The sequence below is a fragment of the Cadophora gregata genome (genome assembly GCF_030347475.1).
Source record: "Cadophora gregata isolate MNR1 chromosome Unknown scaffold_10, whole genome shotgun sequence".
In the NCBI taxonomy this organism is placed as follows: Eukaryota; Fungi; Ascomycota; class Leotiomycetes; order Helotiales; family Ploettnerulaceae; genus Cadophora; species Cadophora gregata.
In genome coordinates, this window is record NW_026695933.1 from 1,770,574 (window position 1) to 1,797,955 (window position 27,382).

A 27,382-nucleotide genomic window follows, 5' to 3' on the forward strand; every position below is an offset into this window, starting at 1 on the left:
ACGACAAAGACAAGCCTCGTGTCCAGAACCTTCAAGAATCTATTTATCCTGAGGCCTTTTTCTCTTGGACGACACATACGACCAAACTACCATACACCAACAGCGACTCACATACCAAGTAAGGGCAATGAAGCTCTCCATCCTCATATTCATGCTCTGGGCAGCCATTACCCTCAGCTACGTCATTCCAGGAGAAGACCCTACCAACCTGCTATCTCTCAGATCCCCACAAAACAAAGCATCATCGCCACCACCATACACAATACACTCACCCTCAGCGCTCCTGAAAGACCGAGCCGCTTCGACAAAGACTCTCGAAAGTCGGCAAGACACTACAACACCACCTCCAACTTCGGGTCCTCAGAAATTCTCGATTCCGCAGATATTCGCTATTTGCTTTGGTTGTGTGATGGGGGCTACGGTTTTAGGGTGCTTGCTGTGGATTTGCTTTTCAAAGAGAGATTAGGGATCTCATTTGTGATAGGGTCTCGGGAGAAAAGATGTGAGCATTATCATCGCGGAGCTCTGGGGGTCAAGAGCATGGAGTCACATGAATGCAATCCATTTTACATGAAACCATGTGCGCAAGTACAGTCCCGAAATTAACGGCGAACTAAAATTACTGCCTTTGATGTAATGCTGTCTGGGTCCGAAAAGAGTTTCTGAAGTTTCCTTTTTCAAACCTTACGAACTACGGGACAGAAGTCCGTCTACACGGGGCATTTTCCTCACTACACATTTAGCGAACCATTCAAAGTCATCATTTACTCTGTTAATTAAACTAAATACCTACTAATTTAATACTATAATAACTTAGGATTTGAATATGAAATCATAAAGAGGAGACACATTTATTATAAGATTTATATTTAATAATAGCTAAATAAGTTCAAATTTTCTTATCTAGGGCATGGTTGTCACCTAGGAAAATGCCTAACGCACAGACTTCTGTCCCCTAGTTCGTTACCCATTTCACGCCTGGCCAGCACTAACTTCCAATAGGTATTGATTGGTATTGTCTTCGTCAAGCTTCATCTGTGAATAATTATGGTTGAGCGAATCGTGACTTGATACTGGCTGTGAAAAGACTACTTGGTAATTTTTTTTAGAGTGAGTCGCCGTTGGCCAAGTTCTTCGATACAAAGCAAAATTCCAAGGCGTCCATGACCCCTCAACTGCCGAAAACACACATTTCCGGGCGCTGAAGCGAGGCGCTGGGGCCGCCTGGACGACATCGCAGCATACAGATTTCAGCGTTCTTCGCTTAATTTTAGGGTGCTGCTACAGGTTTTACTCTCCCTGTGAAAAGTGTGTAAGTGTGTTTGATACGTCAGGTGATAGGGGAAAGTAAACATCTCTTACTAGAATGTTCGAAGCCCCAAGTCAGCGAAGCTCGATACAATCATGAGATTTGCTTCCTATATCATGTTTCATTTTTCTACATCTCTCTCGTCGCCTCACATGCCCTTTCATACCCAATCCTTCGGGTACAGCAAGGCGGATAGGCTTCTCCTGCTGTGGCCACTCCATTCAAGGTGATGCCCACCGTTCCACCTCAGAGGCTCGCATGTCAAGGCTGGAGACTTATACAGGCAAGTAAGTCAACCAAAAAGTATATGAAAATCAACTCAAAAATCATTCTAGAAGTCGTCCTTCCGATACGCATTTTTCTCTCTCGGATTACTAGTGTTGGGATTAAGTCATGAAAGGGACCCCAGAGAGGCAAAGGGTAGGCCCACACAGTGCAGAGACTTCGGAGACGACGATGTCAACCGCGAAGGTTCGCGAAACCCGAGAAGACGGAGTATAGATGGGAGGGAAAAGAAAGGAAGCTGGAAATAAGAGGGCAGAACAGGGCCCTGTAGGTACCAATAGGTAGCAGCGGACTTCTATGTAAACATCACGTGAGTATCGTACTTGCGAGACTTCGATCATGATTGTAGTAGCCCGGCAATGCTGTGATTCGCTAGGATAGCTAAAGGGATGGGGATTATGGAATTCTTTGAATAAGTATCATTAACACTTGGTCATTTACAAAAAGTAAAATTCCCTACATTTCTTTTTCTACGAGCGCATTAATTTAAGCAAGGGCATTCTAAAGTATGGAAATGTTTGAGGTGGCGAGACAGTAAGCATTAATATTCTCCATTCCATCATCAAAACCTCATGGTGGAAATACTCTAGCCAAATGACCCCATGTGTTGCCGACCGGCCACCCTTTTCGAAATGGACGGGGTTGATGAAACCGTCAATACTTCCAAGGTAGCATACAGATTTAGATGCAGTGGATAATGCTACTTTGTGAAGAATTTGAGCTGTTGAATCACGATTAGTACCGTTTATACTATCTGTGAGAACGTCCATTGGGGATTAAGGTTAAGCCTATGTGGCAATGGCAGAGATATCTATGCTGCTTAAAGCACTGGCAAATTTCCATTCACAAGGTACTTGTTGACCTTGGCTATCTAATATAAATATGTACAAAGAATGTTATGTTACAAAATCCTTGAGCTGGATTGGCAGATGCCTGTAGTGACCCAACAGATCATGCTACGAGGTTGCTCACCGACAAGACTTACTCCAAGAGTTTCGGTAGTAACTCGTCAACAACTCCCCAGATCATAGAAGAATCTTGCCCAGCCCAGGCAGCACCGACATAGAAAGTGTTGGACTTCCCTTGCAAATTGTTCAACTTGGTATAAAACCCAGCCCTGATATCAGCCGTTGGTACATGGTTCATGTAGTAGTTGTGATTGAACCACTCCACGATTGTGTTGTCGCTCGCTGGTGCCACTCCATTTGCTATCAAGGTCTTCACCTGCTTCTTGAACAATGCCTGTGCAGTCTCGACAGGAGTGTTCTCCAGAAACACAACATAGGAGTAGTAGGAAGAATCAGTGAAGCCAGTTGGGATCATTGAGACGGTCCCGGGGAGTCTAGGAGTACCGAAAGTGGATTGAGGTCCGACCCCATTGTAAGAAGTGTTATTCCATGTTGGGTTGTGGGTGATGGCGATGTGGCTATTCTTGGCAATGAACTTGCTGAAAAGGTTTCTATCGTGCGATGATAGATCCCAGCCTGCGAAATTGCGGAGGAAAGGGGGCGCAGCCATAACGACCTTGCTGGCCTCAATACAGATGACACCCTGAGGCGTTTTCACCTGGAGAGTCACACCAGTGGATGAACGCTTCAGCTTTTGAACGGAGGAGTTTAAGATCACTCTGCTTCCGAGGATCTCCGCCGCACTGGTGTAGATCTCATTCACATCATCCGGTTTGAAGACTCCGGCCCCGGCGAGACTTCCGAGGTATGTTTCAATAGATTGAAGACCGTAGTTCTTGATAACGTAGAGGGTAGGTTCGTTCCATAACTCGATTGGCTGAATGAAAACCGCTATGCTTGGGAGAATAACCTCGAATCCATGTTTTTTGGCAAATTCGGAAAATGGCAGGAAAAGCTCCTCCGGAATTGGATCTGGTAAGTGGAATCCGTGATCTAAGTAGGCGTAGTTTGCTGCAACAACATCCCTAAAGGCCTGGAAACCTGCGACGATGTCTGGAAAGCTTGGGGATGTATAGTTTATCGCAGGTTTTCCCGTGCTAAAATCCACGTTCACGGTTGGCCACTGAGGGTAAGTGTATGAGGTGGCGGTGACGTTGAGTCTTGCAAAATAGTCCCGGACAACGGTAGTATTATGGAAAGATTGAACTCCAACATTGATCGGGTTTCCCGTAACTGGATCGTAGTATGTATTGGCATGGCTCCCAATGGAGTTTGAACTTTCGATGATTGCGACGTCTTTCCCTTCATCTATGAGTCGAATTCCAGTGTAAACGCCGGAAGACCCAGCGCCAATGATCACAACATCCTTCTTGACCGTCTTCAGTCCCACCGTGCCTCCCAGGAACAGAAACAAAGTAAGAAAAGTGTTCAACATATTTGTGCTTGAAGAAGCTGTTGTGTCCGAGTGACTTTGGCGTCTGCGGCTCGATTGAGTGTGATACCTTCAAACAAAGTGCAGGAAGCTTGTCATTTATAAACTTAAACGAAATGTATGGTACCTTCGTACACTTCCAGAGATTCCACCCAAATCCGCTCTCATCGAGCCGTATTCTTCTCGGAACACTTTCAACACCGACGGCCGAACCACACTGGCATATAGGTAGGCAGCACAAGAAATTGAGAAGAGCAAGCGAAATTAACTTTTCTTAGCAAGTTGTCACTCCCCACCTTGCGGAGGAGATCCCCCTCTCGTACAACCCCGCACCAAAGTAAATCGGTGGAGACTCCCTGCCTTGATTTTATACCTGAAAGCCTGAAAGGAAGGGATTTGAGCTATTTTAAATGGGGCAAGGATTAACGCATTTTAATTTAGGTATGTTGACAGAGGACCACGAGAATGTTCATTTGCCGTTGAAGAAGCAGCTCAAAATTGCTGTTTCCACCCTTTAACGTGGTTGCCGGGGGTAATTGTAAATCTCATGACACGTCTGCAGGGACACTAAGCTTAATTGCAGGATGAGCATAGATGGGTTCGTCTATCATTTGACTTTCCTGCTCTGATCGGTGGCGCGTAACGTGGGAGCCGACGAGCACCACTCTTTAAGGTTTACCCATCATTCTGCCGTCCGAAGGTTACGACGCCATGGAAGGGGAACCGTAAATACCTCAAGACGTGCTTGAGTGACCTGTCGGAACGGAAGTGCCTGCATCCTTAACTAGGTTGAATCTTCTTGATTGGCTGCGCCCAGCAGAATGATTTTCTCGACTCGACTCGCACAGCTCACTCGGATGTGCGGTTACCATGGAACTATTTTACTACAGATGCAGGGGATACTGTCGACGTTCAGCGACGGCAATGCACCCGAGACTTTCTGCCTTTGTTTTTTTTTTTTTTTTTTTTTTTTTGGAATTCCATAGTCTTTCTAGCTGCTAAAAGCGCTATGTAGACGTACTATATACAGAAATTTGTACAGCTATAACTCCTTAGAGTCTACATATAGTAACTAACTATACTCTTCTCTGTTTAGTCTCTTTAATACCTTTAAAAGGCACTATAAACTCTATATTACAGCTAGTTTTTAATAGTAACTCAAATAGCTCTCCCCTATATAAGACTAAGTATATAATTGCCCTATCTTTTGAAAGGTGTGGCCTACTGCATAGCATATTCACGGGGCTGGGTGAGGAAGGCTAGACAACAGTGGGTGAGACTGTTTGTATTGGACGGTAGAGTTGACTGTAGTTAACTCCTCTGCTCTACTACGGGTTCAGTTGCCACAAGTTGTAAGCCTCGCAGAACTATCTACAGAAGGAGCTGTAGTATATAAAGAGTCAAGTGCCCCTGACTAAGCTGTCTTTGGCCTAGCGGTGCACGTGATATCTGGCCTGAATCCCTCCATATTCTAATACTATCTATGTACTTACCTGCAAGTACTATCCTCTAAATAAGCCTCTGATATTAAGTCCTAGTTCCTCCCCCCTTTTATTCCCTTAAACCTTATAAAACTGTCTCCCTAAGGACTAGAGTCGAACTCTTGTACTTTATATGACTAGGATCTCCGATTCTAGTTCAAGAGTGTAAAGGTAGTGGTAACCACTTCTTTACTATACCCGATTAGGAAGAGTCTAGAGCTCGGTAAGACTCGGTAGAGCTCGGTCAACTTGGAAGGGGTTTACCGACAGTTACCCACTTAGTTATACGCAAGAGGAAATAGCTCTACGCTACTATAGGAGTTTACGTCAAGCTTTACGTCAAATGTAATTAGGCCTAATCGGGAATAGCCCGGTGAATTTGTCTATATAGGCTCGAGCGCCCTCCACAGAATCGAAGGCTCCTCAGCTTGATATTCGCGCTAATAGAGAGGTTATCACCTGATCCGTGGTTATTTCGCTCACGTGCTAGCTAACGCTAAACCGTGCTATTACAAAGAGTATATTATTCTAGTGGTTATAAACCTTGATTTATCTGTTCTTACCTCTGTTTTATACCTCTATAGGCCCTTTCTTATCACTTCGCCTCTATCACTAGAGGTTCTAAAGCCTCTATCTAGTAATTCTCTTATTTTAAGCATTTATATGTTTTTAGTTAAACTGATCGCAGGTTATAGCCTTTAGCTTTATTAACATATAACTCAGCGTGTTAAAAGAAGACTGGATTTATGTTATATCTGAAAAGAAGGTCTTTTAGTCTCTAGATTATATATTTTTTAGCAACTTAAAGTTAATTATAAGACCTTAGTCTTATCTTAATATATCTATGTTCAGATCTAAGTCGTTAAGAGAGCTCTAGTGAGCTAGTAGGCGAGAAAATCGCGTCTTAAGCCTTTTCTTTATAATAACTTGAAAAAAGAAGAGAGAGGTGCTTGAACGCGTTAATTTCGCTGTTTACGTACTCTTTTAGCCTGATCTATAACTAATAGACCAGTTAATAGCCAGCGCCATGTAGAGGCAAGAGATTCCGACTTCGCTAGCCCTTTCTGCCTTTATATCAAGATACATTCATCGTTCTAGTGTAACAGCACAACGAAGGTTCATTAGTAGCTATAATATAAAGTAGAAAAGATAGCGAGAGGAAGAGGTTCCTAAAGAGCCTTAAGAATAAGTAGGGAGGATATAGCTACTAGTAAACTAGGCTAGTCCTAGGTTCACTATATAACTCTAGCCTTGTAGCCTTATGATATTAGCCTTATTCACGTGACTCGCCTATCGTGATTAGTCTATTATATTACCTCCCCCTCTAAGGAAAGCTTATCTTTAAGCCGTGAAAAAATTTCCTATGATTTACCTTAGATATAATAGTATTATCTACTAGTCTGTTATATATATTATTATCCTCTACTTCCTAAGCGGTTAACTATTTAGGGAGTAGCTTAAGCGGTCCTAGTTCTATAAGGTAAGCCTGATAAAAATCCTAAAGTTTATATAAATAAGTTATAAAGTCTCCGGTAGAGTAGAATTTAGAGTTAAGATTAAGTCCCTTCTATTTAGCTTAGTACTATAGAGTCCTATCTTATTTAAAGTATACTCTTAAGATATCTTAGACTTTCTATTCTTATTCGATATTAACTTAGATAAGTTCTTATTCCTATAATACTTATCTAAGTAATAGGTTATTATTATACTACTAAAGCTTATCTGTAAAGAATATAAGGTAGACCTTAACTAAAGCTAAGAGGTCTAAGCGGAATAAGTAGCTTTCTTTTCTAAGGACCTTAAATAAGCCTACCTATTAATTGTCTAGCTTCTTCTTTAGGCGGTATATCTTCTAGTTTCTTATTATTACTTATATAGAATCGCTTACCTCTTAGTTAACTTCCTAGCGTGACTTATTCATGTTATATTACTTCTTTTTCTATTAGTCGCGAAGGAACTCTTAGGCTTTCCTTTAGACCTATTCGTAATAACAAGTAAACGCCTATATATTAGCGATATTCAGCTTCTTAGTAACTGTTTATTCGACCTCTAGCTAAGGCTTATCCTAATCCTAACTAGTCCTTAGCTTATACCTGTACTTTAACTAGTATAGGGATATTCCTAGAGACTCGTGTAAGAGAGTTAGCTAAGTGTAGTCTATTATTAATAGGAGTTTAGACTAGTTATCCTAGTAGTAGTTAATAAAAAGCTAGAGATATTAGTCTAAGTATTAATTTATAATCTCTATCTAATTATCTATCTAAGTATAGTAGGTAGTAGAGAGCTTAACCTTAATACTAAAGATATAGTAGAACTTATTCTAGAAGAAGGAGATAAACTATAAGCTTTTATCTAATACTATTATTTCCGGGGGCCTATTAAACTTCTAGTAGTTAGAGATAAATAGTTATATTAAGTCGCGAGCTATATAGGTAGAGAAATAAGAGATTAACGTTACTTCTTTAGAGAAATAGTCTATTATAATAAGTATAGAATTATACTTAAACTTATTTTTTAGTATACTCTTAAAGTCTATAGTTAAGTGTTACTATAGGCAGTTAGGGATTAGTAAAGAGTAGAGGTACCCTAGTATCTTATCTTAATAATAGTTCATATAATTATAAGCTAAGTAGTTTAATATGAACCTAGCTATATCCTTAAGTATACTAGGCTAGTAGTACTTAGTGCGGAGTAAGCTGAATATCTTAGTCTTCTTAAGATAAGCTATAGAGATTTAGTTATAAATATATTAGATAAGTTATATATATAAATTATCTATATCTAGGATCTATAGTTAACCTTTAAATAGGAGTAGGCTATCTTCCCGGAAAGTATACTATAAATTAAGCTCTTTTAATTCTTCCTATTGAACTATTAGAGCTTCGTATATTTAATTAATATAAATAAGCTCTATAATTAGATTAGTTTCATTATCTAGCTTAAACTTAACTAGAGCTAAGTAGTACACGTCTAAGAGCTTCTTTAGTTCCTTTAGAATATATAAGTCTAGCTAGCTTAAGTAGATTAGAGTCCGAGTATATAATTCGTCTTTTATCTTAATTTACTTATTAATATCTTACTCCCTTCGCGATAGTATATCTGCTATAGCGTTCTAGTTTCTTAAGTAGTATATAATAGTAAAGTAGAAGTCTACTAGGATCTCTAACTAATAGGCTTATTATCTTATAAGCTTCTTAGTAGTTATAAAGTATTCTAACGCTTTATAATCTAAGAATACCTAGAAACGTTAGTATCCTGTTTACGATATTAGCTCTACTCTCTAGTAAGTAAGAGAACACACGATAGTAAGTATTTCCTTATTATAGATATCGTAGTTAAGTTCAGTAGGGTTTATTATCTTCGATAAAAATACGACTAAGTACTAACTATTACTATACTTCTACGATAGTACTCTTAAGATTACTTTATCTAAGGTATTAGTCTCGATCCGTGTTTTATATAACGTATTATAATACTTAAGATAAGTAGGAGATAGAATAGCCTCTTTTAAAGCTTAGAATATAGTTAGCTAAGTAAGTGTTATCTTAAATAGGACTAAGGCCTTAGTAAGTTCTACTAGCGGTTTAGCGACTTTACTATAGTTAAGGATAAATTTCTAGTAGAAGTTATAGAACCCTAGGAATAACTAGATACCCCGGACTATTATAAGGGGTTCTTAATTATTCACGTATACTATCGCCTTAGAGTTGATCTTAATTCCTTTAGTAATAATATAAAAGCCGAGGAACTTAATCTTCTTAATATAGAATTCGCTCTTCCGAATATTAGTAGGAAGCCTATACTATTATAAGCGTTATAGGACCTTCTTAACGTGTACCTCATATTCTAAGGGGTCGTTTAAATAGATAATAATATTATCTAAGTACGTAGTATAGAAATCATCTAAGTAGTTAAAGAGTATATTATTCATATACCACTAGAACGTAGCTAGGCTGTTTATTAGATTAAATAGTATCACCTTATACTTATAGCTCCTATATTAAGTGTAGAAAGTAGTATATTCCTTAGATATAAGGTCTATTCGAATCTAGTAGAATATACTCTAGATATTAATCTTAGTGAAGATCTTAGCTTATTCTAACTGAGTAAATACCTTATTAATAAGAGGTAGGGGATACCTATTCTTCCGGGTGATCTTATTTAATCTTTAATAGTTGATATAAAATCGTAAGCTCTTATTAGGCTTCTTTATAAAGAGAATTAGATAAGTAAATAGGATATAGCTTAGGATAATAAAGCCTTTATCTAGATTCTCCTCTAAGTATTTCTTTATTACTTAGAGCTCTGCTTTACTCTATTAGTATAAGGGACTGTACTTATAGTTAATATCCTTTTCTAGTTTAATCTTATAGTCTAAGCCCGGGATAAGGTCTAGTAAAGAGTTAGTAATTGTTTTTAAGAAGGCGCTAGCGAACTCTTTATACTAGCAGGGGAGCTTCTTATCTAAGATATCCTTATATAATTCCTTAGGTTCAGAGGAACTCTATAACTTAGCTTTCTAAGCTACCTAGTTAATTACCTTATTAATTTCGTTTAGCGTTACTATAAAGAATTCCGATCTAGGGAGCTATAGAATATAGTAGAATACTATAGTATTAATCTCAGCGATATCTATCTTTAAAGGGGTCTTCCCTTTCTTAGTAGAGTACTAATAAGGGGATACTATATCCTTTAGAACTATAATAGGAGGTTTATATAAAGTAAGGTCGTGTAGTTCCTTTTCTATCTATCTAATTAAGTCCTATACCTAGCTATTATAAGTCAGGGTAAAAGGCTCTTAGATAATCCTCTAATTTTCTTAGTGTTATTAGTCTCGTTCCTTTTCTAACTAATAGTATTTCTTCTAGTCCTCTCGCTTTATCATATAATATCTTTAAGAAGAAAAGGATAAGTATCAAGATTTAGTAGATAATATATTTATAAGGGCAGATTCTCCTATGTCCCTTATTATCTAAACTATTATTTAGTAGGGGAAGGGTCTTAGAGCGTCCTTCGTATCTATAGCTACTTAATATCGGAATATATCTTATTAGTTAGTTACTTATATCTACGATAAGTCTAATAATCGTAAGGTATCCTAGGAGAGGGGAATTAAACAAGGGAGGACTACGAGAATATCCTTATTATATAGCTAAACGAGATAATAGTCCTTTATATTTAACTAAATATCAAAGTAAGCTATCTAAGTCTATCCTAAAATAATCTTATAATTCCTAAGATCTAAGAGAATAAATAGGATCTCCTTCTAAATATATTAGTCGATTAGAACGTTTAGAAGAATTATATAAGAGGCGATATTATTAGCTTATCCGTCGTAGCTTTTCACTTATATAAGGTTAAGTAGAGAAGTAAGTTTTATACTAAATTTCCTTATAAAGTCTTTAGTAAGGTAAGTATTAATAAAAGCGAAATCGCCTGCTCTAGAGTTAGAAAGTATAAGTAATATAATTCTAATACTATTATAAAATAATATATAAGAGATAATAAAACTTTTATTACCTATTAACTAATATATATTAATCTCCTTAAGATTAAGTATCTACCTTAAGAAAGAGTCTTCTCTTAAGGTTCTAAGTTTTCCGAGTCTAAGGGAATTTCCTCTGAGTTATTAACTTTCTTATTAGAGAAAAGACTAATACTAAAGTACTTCTCTAGTACCTTAACTTCTATAACTATTATTATATAAGGCTCCGAGTAATTCTTAGTAATATAGCTTGTTTTCTTACAGTTATAGCACGTGACTACTTTAAGAGAAGAGAGAATCGCTTTTAAAGTAGCTACTACTAGAGTTAGAGTAGTAAGGATAGGAACGCTATTAGAAGGTAGAAAGGTAACTAAGCCTCTTTTTAGGAAAGTAGAGGTTAAGAGGCGAACTACTAGCGCGAGAGCTTAAGTAGTTATTATAATCTGCTGATATTATTCCTAAGTTTAGTGTACCTCCTTATCTAAGAAATCTACTATAAAGATAAAGTCCTAGAAACTTCTATTAGAAGTGAACTTATAGACTACCTAATCCTTAAGAGCTAGGTATAAGGAGTTATAAAAGTAAGTAGTAAAGCTCTTAGTGAATAAGATATAGGTATCCTAAATAAGCTTTAAGAACTTCAGGTAGTACTTAGTAAATAACTTACTAGTTACTATTTAGAGCTTATTTAAAGCTATCTTAGTATCTTATTACTTAAAGGCGTTACTATAGATACTACTAAGGTAGCTAAGTATTTCCTTAGTATTTATAAAAAGGTCTATAGTACTAACTTCGAAGTAAGAGAGTAGATAACTCTAGGCGTCGCTCTTAGTATAGTTATATACTATAGTTTATTAGGCCTTCTTACTTAAGTAGTAGTTAGTATTAATATCTAGCTTACTTATTATAGAGGCGAACTAAGTATACTATTCTAAGCTATTAGAGGTACTAGAGAACTTTTTAATACGTAATTCAGGTAAGAGTCTCTTATAGTATCTTTAGTAAGTAAAAGTAAGCTCTACTAATACCTAAAAGGTGTTATCTTAGTTATCTCTAGACGATCTACTATTATTAGAGTTATTACTATCCCTTAGGTTAAGAGTTTACTATTAAGAGCTTAATAACTTAGACTTCTTAGACTTAGAAGTTAAGTTCTTAAGTATCTCTAGTATCTTATAAAAGCTTTTATCTTACTTCTCCTAGTGCTTAGTGTAACGGTCCGGTATTTACTCGCTGTAAATACAGAAGGCTACAGTTGATCTCTAATAATCGAGAGGTAAGTGTATCACGTAGATAAGAAGATAGTTACTAAGTATCAGAATACTATTTGAAGTTAAGTACAAAGCTCCTATCTAATAGTAGATATGCTAGTCTTATATAGAACCTTCGTTAGCCTTAGATCCCTATAAGTCCTATGATCCCAGGCTCTAGGAACCTTGGATCCTATAGTTCTAAAAGCTCTATACTATCACGTGATATATAGTCCCGTGATTTCATTCCTAGTTCTTAGCTTCTCTGTACAGTAATACTACCGAGCCTCAGGGCTAAGATACACGTGATACTCCTTCTAAGTGCGTTCATAACACTATCCCCCTTCTTGCCTAGCGTAGTCCCCACGCTTAAGTATACTAAAGGAAATACTGATAATAACCTATAGCCGTCTTCTTCTTTCATTATATCCTCTAAAACTACTAAATATAAATAAAGAATAGTACTTACTAAAACGATCAACTCCTACGGCTCGCCTAGTATACTATATTCTAATTGTATTCGCTACTATCGCAATTACGTAGTCCTGAATAAGAAGTCCTAGAGGTATAGGGAGTATATCTGTCGCGGTATGAAATACAATACTCTTTAGGTTTCTATTGATAACCTCTAAAGTCTTCGTATAGAGGAAGATCGCCTGAAGTTTAAGAGAGATATAGCCTTCGAGGTAGCTATAGCTAGCTTAGCTCGCGTCCGCGAGCTTAAGTAGTGCTAAGCCGAGCTTCGTAAGCGAGAGAGGGAAATACTTCGTTGTAATCTAAGAACTCTAGATAAGTTAGACGAGGCTAAGGTAAAAGAAAGAGTAGAGAAAGCGGAGGCGCGGGAAGTAGTAGAGAGAGAGAAGCAAGCTTCTACCGCTTAGCTACTTACACCGCTGCCTACCGGCGACTCCTCTGAGTTCCACCTAGTTAATAAACCGCTGCCTGACTTTAGGAACTCCTTCTAGGAAGACCTGGGTTTCGTCGATAGAAACTTCGCAGTAACCTAGGGTAATAGAGATTAGACTTAGGTTCCCAGGTGTTTTCTAATTATAAGTACCCCTTCCACTTAATTAAATATCGTGTTTTACTGTAGTAGTTCTAATAGTTGAAGATAGCCTCTACTTTGTATTCGGCGTTCAGATTAACCGGTTATATTTCGATGATAAGAGCAGGCGGTACTCCTAGCGGTACTAGTTCAAGGAGAGATATATAGAATACTAAGTAGATATTTATTATCTTTAGCAGAGCTAGTTAATAATTAACTAGTCCCTTGACTTTAGTAATCCTGAATAGTCCTAGCTTTTTATAATCTAATTTATAACTTAGTCTTTTAGTTGCGATATTCTTTCTAAGTAAGTAGACTTTATCCCCCTCCTTAAGTGTTAGTCCTATGCTACGCTTTCTATTATAGTAGATCGTAGATCTCTGCGCGATAAAGAGAATATCAGCTGATAATTCTTTATAGAGCTATTTAAGCTCACCTGCCTATAGTATAGCTTCTTGCGCGGTACCTTAACCGGCTATTAGTAGGTTGTATACTGTAGGATTATACTTATAATTCACGTAGAACAGCGATACTCTAATAGTCTCTTGATCCGCGCTATTATATATAAACTAGGCAAGTAGGAGTAGTTACACCTAGTCGTCCTGCTTATAGTTCATATAACACCGAAGATAAGTCTCTATTATCTAGTTGATTCGTTCTGTCTATATATTAGTCTAAGGATAGAATACAGTTGATATTTTCTGCTTTATTCTTAAGAGCGTGATAAGAGTTTTCTAGAACTTCAAGGTAAAGAGCTTATCTCTATCTAAGATAATCTTATCTAGTATTCTATAGCTTACGAAGATTGTTCTAAGGAATACTTACGCTATTATAAGCGCGTCCTATGTTCTAAGTACTAGTACTATATACACGTACTTTATAAACTTATCCGTTATCACATAGATCGAGTTATATACGATTCCTATAACTAAGTCTTTCAAGAGTAATAGCTTAACTACGAAATCTAAAGCGATTAATTTCTATAGGTAAGGTGGTATTATTAGTGACTTTATAAGCCTATATAGAGTATAGTATAATACCTTATTCCGGATATATATATCGCACGACGCTACTACGTCTTTAATTACCTTCCTTATACCTGGGAAGTAGTATTCCCTGGATAGCCTAGACAGTATCTTAGCTACCCCCTAGTGTCTATAAGCGGGCAGCCTATACTAATATATAACAAATTTAATCCTATCCCTAGTAGGTATATAGATTCGTCCTTAGTACAGAAGCGTGCCGTCTAAGGTAAAAGAGAATCCTTCGCCTAGCTGCTTCTTCTATTCAGCTATAACCAGGTCGTTAGTATAGCCCCTCCAGATTTTCTTAGCGACTTAGCCTATTAAGGCTAGCTATCAGTAATTAACTATTAGCGAATCACTATCCTTCCGTAGTACGGTGTAGGATTCATGAGTTTTATTTACAAGATATTCTGGTTTCTTACTTAGAGCGTTAGCTCTAGTGTTTTCCGTTCCCTTAATATAAGAAATTCAAAGTTTAATAGTAGAGAGTGTTTTATACTATCGAACCTAGCGTTAGTTCAATTCTTTAGTAGTTGTAAAGTAAATAAGATTCTTGTAGTCCGTTAGGATCTGTACTTTATAGGCGGCGCCCTTAAAGTAGACTTTCTATTCGCGTACTACGTCTATAATTACTAGCAACTCTTTGTTATATATATTATAGTTAAGTTCTGCTAGTAATAGTTTCCGCGAATAGTAAGCAACTAGTTACTATCTTCCGTCCTCGCCTAGCTAGCTAAGTATAGCTCTAATAGCGTAGTCCGAAGAATCTATCTCTATATGTATTTCTTTATCAGGGGTGAAGGAAGTGAGTACTAGTTCTGTGATAAAAGCCGCTTTAAGTACCTTAAACGCTTTTCATGTACTATCGGACTAGTAGAATTCCTTATCCTTATAAGTTAACTCTATAAGTGGCCTAGCGATTTTCAAGTAGTCTTTAATAAATCGCCTGTAGAAGTTAGTAAATCCGAGGAATAATTATACTTCCTTAATATTCGTGGGCCCTATCTACTTAATAATTACTTTAATCTTTTTAGGATCTATAGCTAATCCTGCGGTAGTAACTATATAGCTTAGGAAGATAACCTTATCCACGTGGAAGTTACACTTCTCTAGTTTAAGTAATAGGTAAGCGTCCTCTAGCCTCTAGAGAATAGCTATAACATCCTTCATATGTTACTCCTCTGATTTAGAGTAGACTAGTATATCGTCCAAATAGTATATACACGTTACGTCTAAGTAAAGCCGTAAAATATTATTAATTAGACGCTGAAATATAGCTAGTGTATTAGTTAAGCTAAAGGGTATAACTATATACTTATAGTAACTGAAACAAGTGCGAAATACTATCTTTTCTTCTTCTCCCTTAGCTATTCTAACGAGGTTATACACTCCTCGTAGGTTAAGCTAAGTGAAAATCTTAGCTCTAACGAGTCTATCCCGTAGCTCCTTGGCTAATAGTAGTGTATAACAATCTTTCTTTATAGTATTATTTAATCGATAGTAGTTGATATATATTTATTATCTACTATCTTTCTTTTCTATGAATAAGACGTTACTCCCCTATAGAGATTTGGACTCTTAGATAAATCCTTTCACTAGGTTTTTATTAATATATTACTTAATTGTTATTAAGTCTATCGCGGAATATTCCCTAAGTAGTTAGAATATTAGTTTAGTACCTAGTTCTAACTCGATCCGATAATTGTAGTCCTAGTGTTTTAGTAAGGCCTTAATGCCTTGTTCCTCCTTAAACAGTGCTGTAAACTTCTTATATACTAATAGTATATCCTTTATTAGTAGACCCTTATCTTAGTATCCGAGCTCTTCCTTAGAAGTAGCGCTAACCTCTTGAATACTTACTGCTTCTATTCCCGGTGGATAATAGTAGTCTTAGTAATAACTAAACTTAAGTTTTCCTATCTATTAATCGATAATAAGATTATACTTTTCTATCTATAGTAGCCCTAGGATAATATTATACCTTCTAATCCTAATAATATCGAATTAGATTATTTCAGAGTATCCGGCGATACCTATATAGACTAGAGTAGTCTAGACCTCGATTAGTCTATCAGAGGCAACCTTATTATCTACTAGTACTAGATAGTATCCCTTATCCTTTACTTTAATTAACAGGTAGTGCTTAAGTATAATAGTAGGAGATATGAAGTTCCCTTATGCCCTAGAGTCTACTATTACCTAAAGCTTAACTCTCTTAATTTTAACTTCTAACATAAGATATTTATCTCTAATAGTAGTAGGTTACCGTATATAGAAATATTCCTAATATATACTATAGTCGAGGACACTTTCCTATACCCTTCGATTACTATAGCTTAGGCTAACCTTATATATAAGCCCTATTCCGAGTTTAGTGTATGTTACTAGGTTATATATCTTGTAATAGTACTAGCTGTTATTATCGATATAGACTTATATCCTATTATATTAGTTCTTAGCTATGATTTCCTATTCCTTGCCTACCTCTAGTAGCGCGCTAGTATTAAGAATAACGGTATTCTAGAGTAATAAATACTATATAAAGGTTATCAGTCCTTCCTAGCTGCCGGCTATTCTTTATCTGATACGCTTATAGTCCCGGTAGACTACTTCGTACCTTACCCCCTATAGTAAACCCCTTAAGCTGACAAGGCCTAGTTCTTAATAAGTAACCCTAGTAGCTATATTAGTCCAGTAGCGAGTATTATAGCTAACTTGATATAAGCTCTTTTCTCTTTAGGTAACTTCCCAAGTTTCACTTACTCTTAGTCTTAAGAGTTCAGGTTAAGGTAGCCCTAGTTCTGGAGTCTACTCGGGTTCCTAGGCCTCCTCCTTATTATCACTTAGTATTAGCTCTATATTATTATCTAGCCTAGAGCTATCGTTATCTTAATATATATAGTCCTCAGGGGGCGTGCTAACGACAGTTTACTTAAGCTAATCTATAACACTCGCGGAATCTCACTCACTATCGTTAGAATCGCTTAACTAGGTATAGATATGATTCTCCTTGAGCTTATCTATAGTTATATATTAATACGTCGTAGTAAGTTATCGTATTAGTTTATTATAAGAGCCATATCCTATTACGTTAGTATATTTCTTATCTATCCACGACTTCTTTTATCGATAAGAGCTAGCTATATAACTAGGAAAGCTACACTCGAAGTATAGCTTCTTTTCTCGTTACTTACTCATAACTTTCTTAGATAGCCTGCTGCTACGTAGCTTTCCTTAATAACTTAGCTTCCGGAACGTCACGTTAAGTTCTATTTCCTAAAAATAGAATAGTTTCTTATTATTACCCCTTCTTCCTTAGTATATATATATTCCGGAGTAGTATTAGCCTTTCTTCTCGAGTGCCCTCTTATAGTTTTAGTTATTAATCTTAATAGCTATTTCGATAAGTTCTTATAAGTCGGTAGGCGCGTCCGATCTTACTATCTTATCTTTTACTCTATCTTTTAACCCTTTATAGTACTATACTCGAAGGGCGTCGTTATTCTAGCTAGTCTAATTCGTGAATTACTAGAAGGCGATAGTATACGTGGTCACTAACCTAACCTGCTTTAAGTTCTAGATATTCCGTTCAGCGGTATAGTTCTAATTAATATCGCCGAAGACACGGTTAATCTTATACTCGAAACCTTTGAAGGTTATAAAGATCTTCTAGGATTCCTTAGTTATTACCGTAAAGACTCTCCTATCTTTAGTTCAGTTCTAAATATAGTCTAAGAGGAAGGTCTCGATCTAGTTGAAAGCAGATCCCCGGAGAAAGAACAAAGCCTAAAGGACTTTATTAGTCTCTATAGCGAACTAGTAACTGTTAAAGCCCGTATAAAGCTTAACTTGCGTAAGATATACTCTAAGCTTAGATCGGTCTCTGTTATAGAGATCCGGGGCAGCGATCTTAGGTATATTCTTTAAGTCGAAGACCTTAGTAGGAGCCGAGTAGTCGTTTAACGATCCTTTAACAGAGGATATGTTATCTTCGTGAGTCGGTACCTCTGATAAGAAGGTGCTCAAAGTGTAACAGTTCTGTATTTACAGCGAGTAAATACCGGACCGTTACACTTAGCTAGTCTCTGAAGTTCCTTAGAGCTCTTTATAATTCTAACTATTAGTATAAGAGTAGCACGTTCCTCCTAAGAGTAGTCTTATTAGTCCTAAGGATTATTCTCCTTAAGAGATATAGTATTACTATAGGAGATTAAGAGAATAATATTATTCTTCTCTCTACTATTACATTTATAAGAGGTAATATATAAGAGAGAAGAGGTTAAAAGCGGATTTCTTTCCCTTAGTATTAGTAAAGTAGTAGGTTTAATAACAGGAGGAATACTATATTATATTCTATTACTTTTTTAGAAAAGATTAAGACTACTTATAAGGAAGTATAAGTATAAAAATAAAAAGTAAGAGATAGTACCTAAGTTATAAATACGACTTAGTTATACTTAGAAAGTGCTTAAGGAAATAATAAAGTGTAAGAGGTAAAGTAGAAAAAAGAGGGCTAAAGATACAACTTAACTATACCTGAAAAATACTTAAGGAATTTAGTAAAAGTAGATATTAGGACCTTTATAAGTAAGGTTAGTCTTTTCTAATATAATAGTATAATAAAGGTTTATTAATAGCTATAATATAAAGTAGAAAAGATAGCGAGAAGAAGAGGTTCCTAAGGAGCCTCGAGAATAAGTAAGGAGGATATAGCTGCTAGTGAACTAGGCTAGTCCTAGGTTCGCTATATAACTCTAGCCTCACAACCTTACGACGTTAGCCTTACCTACGTGACTCGCTTATCATGATCAGTCCATCACATCTAGCTCCGTGCTACGCTCAAAGTCTCCTTAGGGGTTTGCGACTGGCCATTGTCTTTTGATACTGTAAATTCAATACTTAACTTTGATTTTAAGCTTAGAAAATAACTCGAAACTCTCAGGGATTGACTCGGAACTCTCAAAACCCTATCTCGTGCAAGAAGCCTTATGATTAACTTAACTCGGCTGAAGTGAAAGGTTATAACAATGTAATTAATAAGCGAAATAATTTGTTCGTGTCGGATAGGGGAGTGACTTCGAGTAAGTACTGTGAGGCATACTGCCAATATATATCATACTGTCGTTGTGGAAATATTCCCAGTCCATGCATAAGCATATATAAACTTTTTCCAGAATATTCGAACCTTGGAATGGACGGGTATTGATACACCCCCCCCCTATCCTCCTATCCCCCCCCCTATGGGGCATCCGATAAGTACTCAACCACTCAAGTTCTACGAGTCCCACCGGCGCTGGATTATTTTTATTCCTTCAGAACGCAATTGAAATCCTCTGTTTCCTGAATGTCCGCTGCGCTCGGCATCCAAAATTTTACCTATCTTTTTATAAGGCTTGTGCCTACTGCGTAAGGGACTTACTCCCTCACGGCCCTACGCAAGCTCCGGGGCTCGGGCATTGCGCCCTTACTTGATAAATTCGAGTTGAATTGTTGTGATCTGAGTTACGTTGACGATTTTTTGAGGTTCGAGCTTCATATTTTAATCGGGTTTAGTTGGCCCCATAGGGGGGGGGGATAGGAGAATAGGGGGGGGGGTGTATCATTACCCGAATGGACAACGACCCCGGATCTCTTTTACCTATATACAGCGGAGCCTTACAAATTTCCAAGCACAACCTCGCATTTATGCCCCGTTGGCGCAACAAGGAAATAATTCTCTTGTTCCATATCTTCATCACGAGTTCTGACTGTGGCGCTTGAGCATTCCTTGAAGAACTTCGCAGCTGCAAGGGTCAATTCGGCCTGTGCAAGGTGAAGTCCAATGCAAACTAGATTTATCAGTAACGTATGCTTTGGAAGCAAGAAATTTTAAATACCTCGAGAGCCTCCTCCAAAAGGCATCCACGCGTCTTTCATTTGTTGAGTTGGCTCTATCCATCTTTCAGGTCTGAATTGAAGAGGCTCGGGGAATATTCTTGCATCTCGGTGTAGTGTGTAAGCCTGGGTGCTGACGGTAGTTCCTTCCGGGATAAAGTAGGATCCCAGGGTTCGACCTTCCCTTGGTACCTGAGCATCATAGTCAGGAAAGCCTAGAATGAAATACTGGAATACGGCGACTAGAAATACGGATCGAAAGGATGAAAAAGCTACCAACACTTACAGTACGAGGCAAGGAACCCGGCGCAGCTCCGTATAGGCGCAAAGTCTCCTTGATTACAGCTGTCAAGTAGGGCAGAGCATTTGTGTCTTTGCTGCTCGGGTTATTGCCAAGATTGCTGACTTCTGCCAACAGCTTTTGTTTGATCTCGGGATGCTTCAAGACCGCCCACACCAGATATGTCAGTGTCACAGCTGTAGTATCACTTCCAGCAACGATCAGATTGCCGGCTTCCCGCTGTATGTCAGCATCTGACAGGGTTCCAGTCTTCTCATCTGATTCCCTGAGCATCTTAGTGAACAGCGTGTCTTTGGTCTCTCCACGATCTGCAAGTGCTTTGTTCTTTGCTATTGCCTCTGTACCGTAAGCCGCTATTCTTTTCGCGGATTGAAGCCAGAATTGGACTGCTGGGATTGGGAGATGGGATAGAATTGTTGCGACAAAGCCTAATTCTGAGCGAAGGCCAGAAAACATCATGACCTTTTCAAGATCCTCGGAGAAGCTTGATTTCTGCATTCATCGTCAACTTTTATGCATTCAAGGCCCGTACCCACAAGTCAATTACATGCTCAAAGAACTTGGGGTAGATCACCTTTCCATGTTCTAGGCTGTGCAGGCTTTCGCCAAACCCGAGCTCGGCGATGATGTCGGTTGCCATGAATGTAAACCACGAGAATATATCTGCACCGCCTCTACTCATCGCTTGCTCTTTGATTTTCTGGATCACAAGAGTCGTTCTGTATTGAAGTACATCATCCCATTGAAGCAATGCGGCTTGAGAAAAAGCTGCCGAGAACAGTCGTCTCCGTACTGCATGCTGCTTGGCATCGATCATCGCAAAGATACCTAGGGACTCCTCGCTCTCCTCAGTAAATTTGGCATACCATTCAGATTTGAGATACCCTGAGCCAATACGGTGAATTTCGCGGGTAGAAGCCAAGTCTGATATAGCGACTTCGCTTGGACTAATACGAACGGTTGGGCCATACTTTGAGTGCAGTTCATGGATGTAGTGAACTCTCCGTCCACGCATAGTTTGAAGTTTCAAGGCTACATTTGTGTAGCGGTTGAGTCGAGGTCCAGGGATTTTGCTTAGTGGATCAGTAAGGCTGTAATGAATGAACTGAAAGCATTAATGTGAAGTCCTCTCAAGAGTGGCCCATCCCTACCTTGATCAATCCAATACATAAAAGGATTGGCACAAGGACTGTGAGAAGGGTCAATTGTAGCATTTTGATGGTAAGGGGCTGCTTGTCAAAGAGACGATATTTCTATGATGAGCATGAAGAACGATAAATCCCATGGAATGTGAAACTTGCGGCTGTTGATATGGATCCCAAAAAGGAAGAATATGGATCCGGAGACACCGGGGTTCGGGGTAAATGTGGGGGCGGGGTGATCCGGAGGTGGAGGTGGAGCGGAAGACCTCTCGGCTCGTCACTGCAAAATCTGAAAGAAGGGTTGAATTTCTTTGTCCATAATATATGTCATGGGAGATTCTAGTCTTCTCTTCAAACATATTTGCATGAAGCTAGAACTTTGTGCCTTGCAATTGGGCGAAGTCCGAGACGCGGTTGAGCCACCCTCGCGAGCAAGCCAAGACTTTGTCACCGAATGTTCATTCAGAATATGTTGACTAAGCCAGTTCTGTGACGATAAAGATATGTCTAGTAATAAGAGTAACAAGGCGAAAGTACTTCTTCGTGATTTATAAGATAAATCTATGTTTTTAATAAATTTTCTTGAATCTGTGCTTTAGATGTTCTCTATGCAATTGTGTATCCCCTTACTTCGTTGCTTAGTTGCTAGAAGCGCCTCCCCACAGGCACGCCGCCAAGCTCAAACAGACAGTGGGTGCTTCAGTGACTTTACAGGGCATCACAGCCTGTAAGGATCACTAATATTCACTTCTTTTCGCAACTTAGGAGCTCGCTTCAGTGGACTTTTACAGTGCATTTAGAAGAGCGTTCCTGGTGCAGCTAAGGCGTTTGACAGGTCACCGCCATTTTCTGCCAGTGCCGGTTTTGTATTATTCGCTCTCTCACTCTACGTCGCGTCGTCACTAAATGTGCTTGACTACTATGCTTCCAGTTTCTCTCTCTTGGATCAGTGTCAGCACCTCGCCCACCGGTCACCATGTCAGTGCAGCTTCCTTCAAATGAGGAGATCTTGAAGTTTTGCAGAGCATATTACCGCCATGGTGCACGCACTGTAGTGTACCCCTCTCACAATGCCCCGATTGCTTTCATCAAGATTGCAGGTTCACAGTCTGGAGTTGAGTCAGAAATATCCAGCCAGAAATTCGCCTTCAATGCGCTTGAAGCACTACACGAGCAGGAACGAATCGGGATCCACGTACCTAAAATCTACCGCGTGCTAGAAGAAGCTTCTACAAGATATATCGTCATGGAGTACGTCCAGGGCCAAACGCTCAAAGATTTGCTTAACCAGGATATCTTACACGACCTGTACTTCAACCAAGTTTCTAGAGCACTTAAGCTGTTCCTTTCTTTCGAAGTTCCTGACAACGCCTCCCCTGGACCGATAGGTGGAGGGACCATTCGGCATCCCCTCTTCAAAGATGCTGTTGCTTCAGTCGAGTATTCTCAGTCGATGCCTTACAAGATCATGTTCAAGCTGTAAGTTGCTCTTAAAGTACTAGAGATACCAAGACTGACACTTGGTCTACCAGCTTGCAAATATGCCTGAGACGAATCGCTTAAGCATCAATTTTCAAAATGAAGATTTATGCTTCTGTTATTCGGATCTCTATGAAGGAAACTTTATTTTTACAGACAAAGGCGACCTTTATATCGTAGACTATGAGCATGCCAGTATCTTACCTACTAGTTTTATGACCTACGCGCTAGACCAACCTCGCCCTGCTTGTACGGCCATCAAGGAGGATTTCGCCTTTCTCCCTTGTGAAAATCTGGAGGCTATGAGAGTAGCAGGAGATAACTTTATGATTAGATGGCGTGGAGCAGGGAAGTTTGTTTCCACAGTAGTCGTATGTGCTAAGTGGATCCAGGTTTGCCACTCCCTACTGCTACAGTGGATCGTAATCCCCATGTGATCACTGCCCCTCGGAGTCTTGCAGCTTGAATCCGATGCCTTCACGTCGCAGAAGCGTACGAAAGAGTAGATGGCCTTGATTGGCCTGTCACACACGTTTGGGTGCCTCAGATATCAATAGATCGTGTTAGTTGGAATGTATGATACTGTTCTGGATTTCTCTCACTTTTGTTTGTCTTTGTCGAATATGCTACCAGTCTAGTTTTCCGAAACGCTCACTGGGAAGGCTGGCCCGTTTGTGTCGGCCTGTAAGGTGCGCAGGCACAACTGAAGTAGCACATAATCTGTCCTCGACCAGATGTACCAGCCAGCATTATATGCTGGGACACAAACCATCCTAGTCCTTGTGTCCTAGCCTCCACAGATGTCATCTATAATTTCGTCGTTGTGCTGACGTTCATGATCAGGCAACAGCAGTCTGTGTTTACAAAAAGACCACGTAGGGTCAGCTATAAGGAAGAGTCAAATGAGGCATTTCGGTGATGATAAGTATTAGTCTAGTGGCAACTTCGTGAATCACAAACAACTCCAGGTTCTCTATAAAATTTCTTGAGCATGTGCTTTAGACGTTATCTACCTCTCCAGGCTGTCAAGGAGAACTGCTCGGGCATCAATAGACCTACCCATCACCCCATTCTGAGCTCCGCGTCAACAGCATGAATATAATTTCCTTATTCTTTAATCTCCTATTCTGTGGAGTATTGTTTTCTACTGCCAGTCACGTTGAAGTGGGAGCCGCGCCCGATACCCTGCATTCGCCTGCAGCCAGTAACGGTAACGCCAACGTCTACGCCACAGGCTTCGTCATGCCCGAGCCACTCTTGGCCCCTCGGAGCAAAGCAACGAAGATCAACTACACAAGTCAGTCTATCTAGTCAACAGAGCCGAAAGTCAAAAGAAAGGTGGCATGACCGACGGAAGATTGAAACATTCGAAGGCCGATGATGGGGTGATCATGAACCAGAAGTTAGGGGGTAGCAACCGAGATTTTATACTTGGCTGGACGTTGGGTGTCTACGGCTTTGTTGGATGTCTTGCGCTGGTCGCTTGGTACTTCGGTATTCTGCCTGGGCTTGGAAGGTCGGTGGATGACATTCAGCAAGATCAAAGATTATGATAATGTACTGGAACCAGATCATGACTTCTTAATCAATTTCTGATCCCAAAAGTATTGACGCAAGCATATGAGGTCAATGCCATACACTAAAATACTATACTTATGTTTCTGGTGCGTGGATATTCTCCTCGTCCCATACCTGCTAACGCTTACACCAACGGATGAAGTGATCAACTATTCCAAACACAATACCCACTACTGTCAGGCAAACCATCCAGCGTTTCCATCTCCGACTTGAAAGCGTTAGTTACTATCCCAAGGTAATACTGAGTAGTATCACTTACATCACCCTCCACCTCTCGCGGACGGACCGCCACCACTGTGTCATCACCTCCCACGCCCGACCGGAAAAAGTTTGTGGTTCGTCGGCCAAGCTATGTATGTTATATCAGTGGGTATGGTCTTCCCAAGTGTGTTCGGAAAGTTGGAGTCGAAGGTCCACGTACCGCTCTGAGAGGGTGAGGAGGGGGCGATTGAGGTCTGCTCGGAGGTGCGAGAAAGGTTGAGAACGGGTGCTGGATGGTTCACTCTGACGGCGGCTGGGGTATTGTGGCTGGCTAAGTGTAAGTCAGTACTAGTATTGCATGGTCGAAAGCACTACATCGAAATAAGGGATGATATACTTACAACTGGTTGATCGCTGGCCCATTGTTGATAACAATGTTGTTGTTATTGATGATGATGTTATTCATATTGGCTGAATTCGCTGATGTTGATAAAAGAAAGACAAGGAAACGAATATACTTGCCAGAACTAGGTATTGAAAGGACTCTGCTTCCACTCATGCTGTTTCGGTATCCACCGGGCAACTACTTTCAATCTAATCCAATTTTTGACCTGTAGAGCTGGCACCTTCCTCACCAACATGGCAAGTGTCTACGCGACTCTATTGCTACACCCTACTACTGAAAATCTCGAGCAGTACCCAAGGGATATATACAACTAGTCCGCCACCCACAATACATACTTGAGGCGCTCCCATATTTGAGGAAACGGTTTCACCGCCATCGAGGATGGTATATATACGTGAAACAGTGCCTATCCTTCACATACGACCATAGACTGAGAAAAATTAGGCAATCTCTTCTGTATACCATACACAATATTCTCACAGTTTTCTACAGTAGGCTCTGAGAACCCAGCTTAGCCACGCTCGTGATTTTTGCCGGATTCCCAGAATCTAGATCTCGATTTGGTTAGAGGCAAATCCTGAAAGCCGCTACAAGCGATGCAACCTAGAACCCAATTCGTCCCATCCAGAGTGTTGAAGTATGGTACGCTAACACTGGTTTGCCCTTACTACACCACATAAACTACTCTCAGACAAATTCTCTATCTCTTCTCATCCACAAAGATCAGTTATCTTCTACCATATAGACGTCCCAAGACTGAAGTTCAAGGCATTGCTATTGAAAATAATTATGAAGAAACTCGTTAAGGCGTGTTCTAAAGCATGCTCTAGGACTGCGAGGAAGTTCGGGGAAGCTATTCTTGGCTGGCTAGAGCGTCATATCCCAGATGCCGTGTCAGAGGCAGAGTCTAGGTCTGAGGACAGCGACGGGGCATATAAATATATTGCGCCAGGGACACCATTTTATGCATGGCAAGCAATACAATTGGCAACAGTAGGACACATTTAGAGGAGGTTCGTGGGCTAGAAAGGTGTAAGTTCATACACCTTATTCTCAGATAATACTGACAGGCTATAGGTCAAGAAAGAATTATTCTCCTTCATGGGTTCTCTGGAGTCGAAAACATGCTTGAAACAGAGTCATGTACGTTTTCCTTTTTACTACCAGCATCTTGTGCGATGGAAATGCATAGATTTCGAGGGCTCTTCTCCGAACGAAAGTTATGCTAAGCTGACAGTACAGTCTCCCTTCAATCTCTGGAGTACTACGAAGGCCTGATGTTCCTTACCACGAATCGTATAGAAGCCAACGTTTCAGTCTTCGACTCAGCCTTCGACTCACCCGATTGAACCTTATGAAGCGACTTGCTGTGAAGCTCAGTTTATTTCCGAGAATGACCTCGGGACTTCTACGAGTTGGCGAAGGAAGAATAAGATGGGAGGCAGGTTAAGAACGTGGTGAAGATTGCTTCATTGGCCGCTGGTGGTGAGGGCAGGTGTTTCAATGAAAGGGCATCTGACCTGATTCAGTAACAGATTTCTGTGACTTCTTTTGTCAGAACAATCTGTCGTCGTAGGAAAAGGTTTCAAATGATATTCAATGCTTAGCCATTTTCATTTCAAGACCGATGCCTTTAGTCCAATGCTTTCTTTTATTGGTTCTTATTGTATTCACTTCCCACTGGAAGACAAAAGCAAAATTACGCCCAGGTCCGCTCCTCTCTTTACAGCTTGCGAGTATGTTCTCCAAGCAGATAGTGGAGATCGGATGGGGGTTAGAGATATTTCTTTCAAAGTTTTTTTTTAAAAAAAAAAAAAATGAGACGTGGGAAATGCAGTGTGTTTGCTTTTGGGTTATGGGTGGCGCACCAGCTCTATATCCCCTTGGCTGCCATTCGGAACACACTTTCTGTAGGGTCCAAAGTTAATGCACCTGCGCTGTAGTATAGGCAAACATCAGAATCGTGGCGCCTCGCTTTAGTGTTGTGCCCTGTAAAAGTGTGTCTACTGGCTCACTCTTCTTAGAGCCTATTAGACAACTGTATATAATATACAAATACACGCAAGGTGATGCTCAAGTCGTTTGGACAAGCTCACGTGCGACCCGCCTGAGGTTTGTTTGGATGCGATCTATTTTGAACGTTTAGTGTCCTTTGTCTGGCTTGCGACTTGAGCATTTTCA

General features: G+C 39.5%; 6 protein-coding genes across 6 annotated transcripts; 3 read left to right on the forward strand and 3 right to left on the reverse strand.

Moving 5' to 3' along the window:
* Nucleotides 1-127: 127 nt before the first annotated feature.
* Nucleotides 128-466, forward strand: ONS95_001944 (uncharacterized protein; the record flags this gene model as incomplete). Its single annotated transcript, XM_058495169.1, has 1 exon — nucleotides 128-466. The coding sequence occupies one exon, from the start codon at nucleotides 128-130 to the stop codon at nucleotides 464-466; it is 339 nt and encodes a 112-aa protein (XP_058355480.1).
* A 1,938-nt stretch (nucleotides 467-2,404) lies between these two features.
* ONS95_001945 (uncharacterized protein) lies at nucleotides 2,405-4,564 on the reverse strand. The gene is made up of 2 exons (XM_058495170.1): nucleotides 4,062-4,564; nucleotides 2,405-3,980 (listed from the first exon to the last, which is right to left on the reverse strand). Exons 1-2 carry the CDS (start codon nucleotides 4,100-4,102, stop codon nucleotides 2,576-2,578), a joined length of 1,446 nt encoding a protein of 481 aa, XP_058355481.1. The 5' UTR covers nucleotides 4,103-4,564; the 3' UTR covers nucleotides 2,405-2,575.
* A 14,923-nt stretch (nucleotides 4,565-19,487) lies between these two features.
* On the reverse strand, nucleotides 19,488-21,975 carry ONS95_001946 (uncharacterized protein). The gene is made up of 5 exons (XM_058495171.1): nucleotides 21,547-21,975; nucleotides 20,970-21,500; nucleotides 20,381-20,887; nucleotides 20,097-20,286; nucleotides 19,488-20,048 (listed from the first exon to the last, which is right to left on the reverse strand). Exons 1-5 carry the CDS (start codon nucleotides 21,607-21,609, stop codon nucleotides 19,876-19,878), a joined length of 1,464 nt encoding a protein of 487 aa, XP_058355482.1. The 5' UTR covers nucleotides 21,610-21,975; the 3' UTR covers nucleotides 19,488-19,875.
* Nucleotides 21,976-22,513: 538 nt separating this feature from the next.
* On the forward strand, nucleotides 22,514-23,100 carry ONS95_001947 (uncharacterized protein; the record flags this gene model as incomplete). The annotated part of the gene is made up of 2 exons (XM_058495172.1): nucleotides 22,514-23,016; nucleotides 23,070-23,100. 2 exons carry the CDS (start codon nucleotides 22,514-22,516, stop codon nucleotides 23,098-23,100), a joined length of 534 nt encoding a protein of 177 aa, XP_058355483.1.
* Nucleotides 23,101-24,711: 1,611 nt separating this feature from the next.
* ONS95_001948 (uncharacterized protein) lies at nucleotides 24,712-25,261 on the reverse strand (the record flags this gene model as incomplete). The annotated part of the gene is made up of 4 exons (XM_058495173.1): nucleotides 24,712-24,802; nucleotides 24,854-24,943; nucleotides 25,016-25,126; nucleotides 25,197-25,261. 4 exons carry the CDS (start codon nucleotides 25,259-25,261, stop codon nucleotides 24,712-24,714), a joined length of 357 nt encoding a protein of 118 aa, XP_058355484.1.
* Nucleotides 25,262-26,169: 908 nt separating this feature from the next.
* ONS95_001949 (uncharacterized protein) lies at nucleotides 26,170-26,550 on the forward strand (the record flags this gene model as incomplete). The annotated part of the gene is made up of 3 exons (XM_058495174.1): nucleotides 26,170-26,233; nucleotides 26,279-26,344; nucleotides 26,444-26,550. 3 exons carry the CDS (start codon nucleotides 26,170-26,172, stop codon nucleotides 26,548-26,550), a joined length of 237 nt encoding a protein of 78 aa, XP_058355485.1.
* Nucleotides 26,551-27,382: the final 832 nt, after the last annotated feature.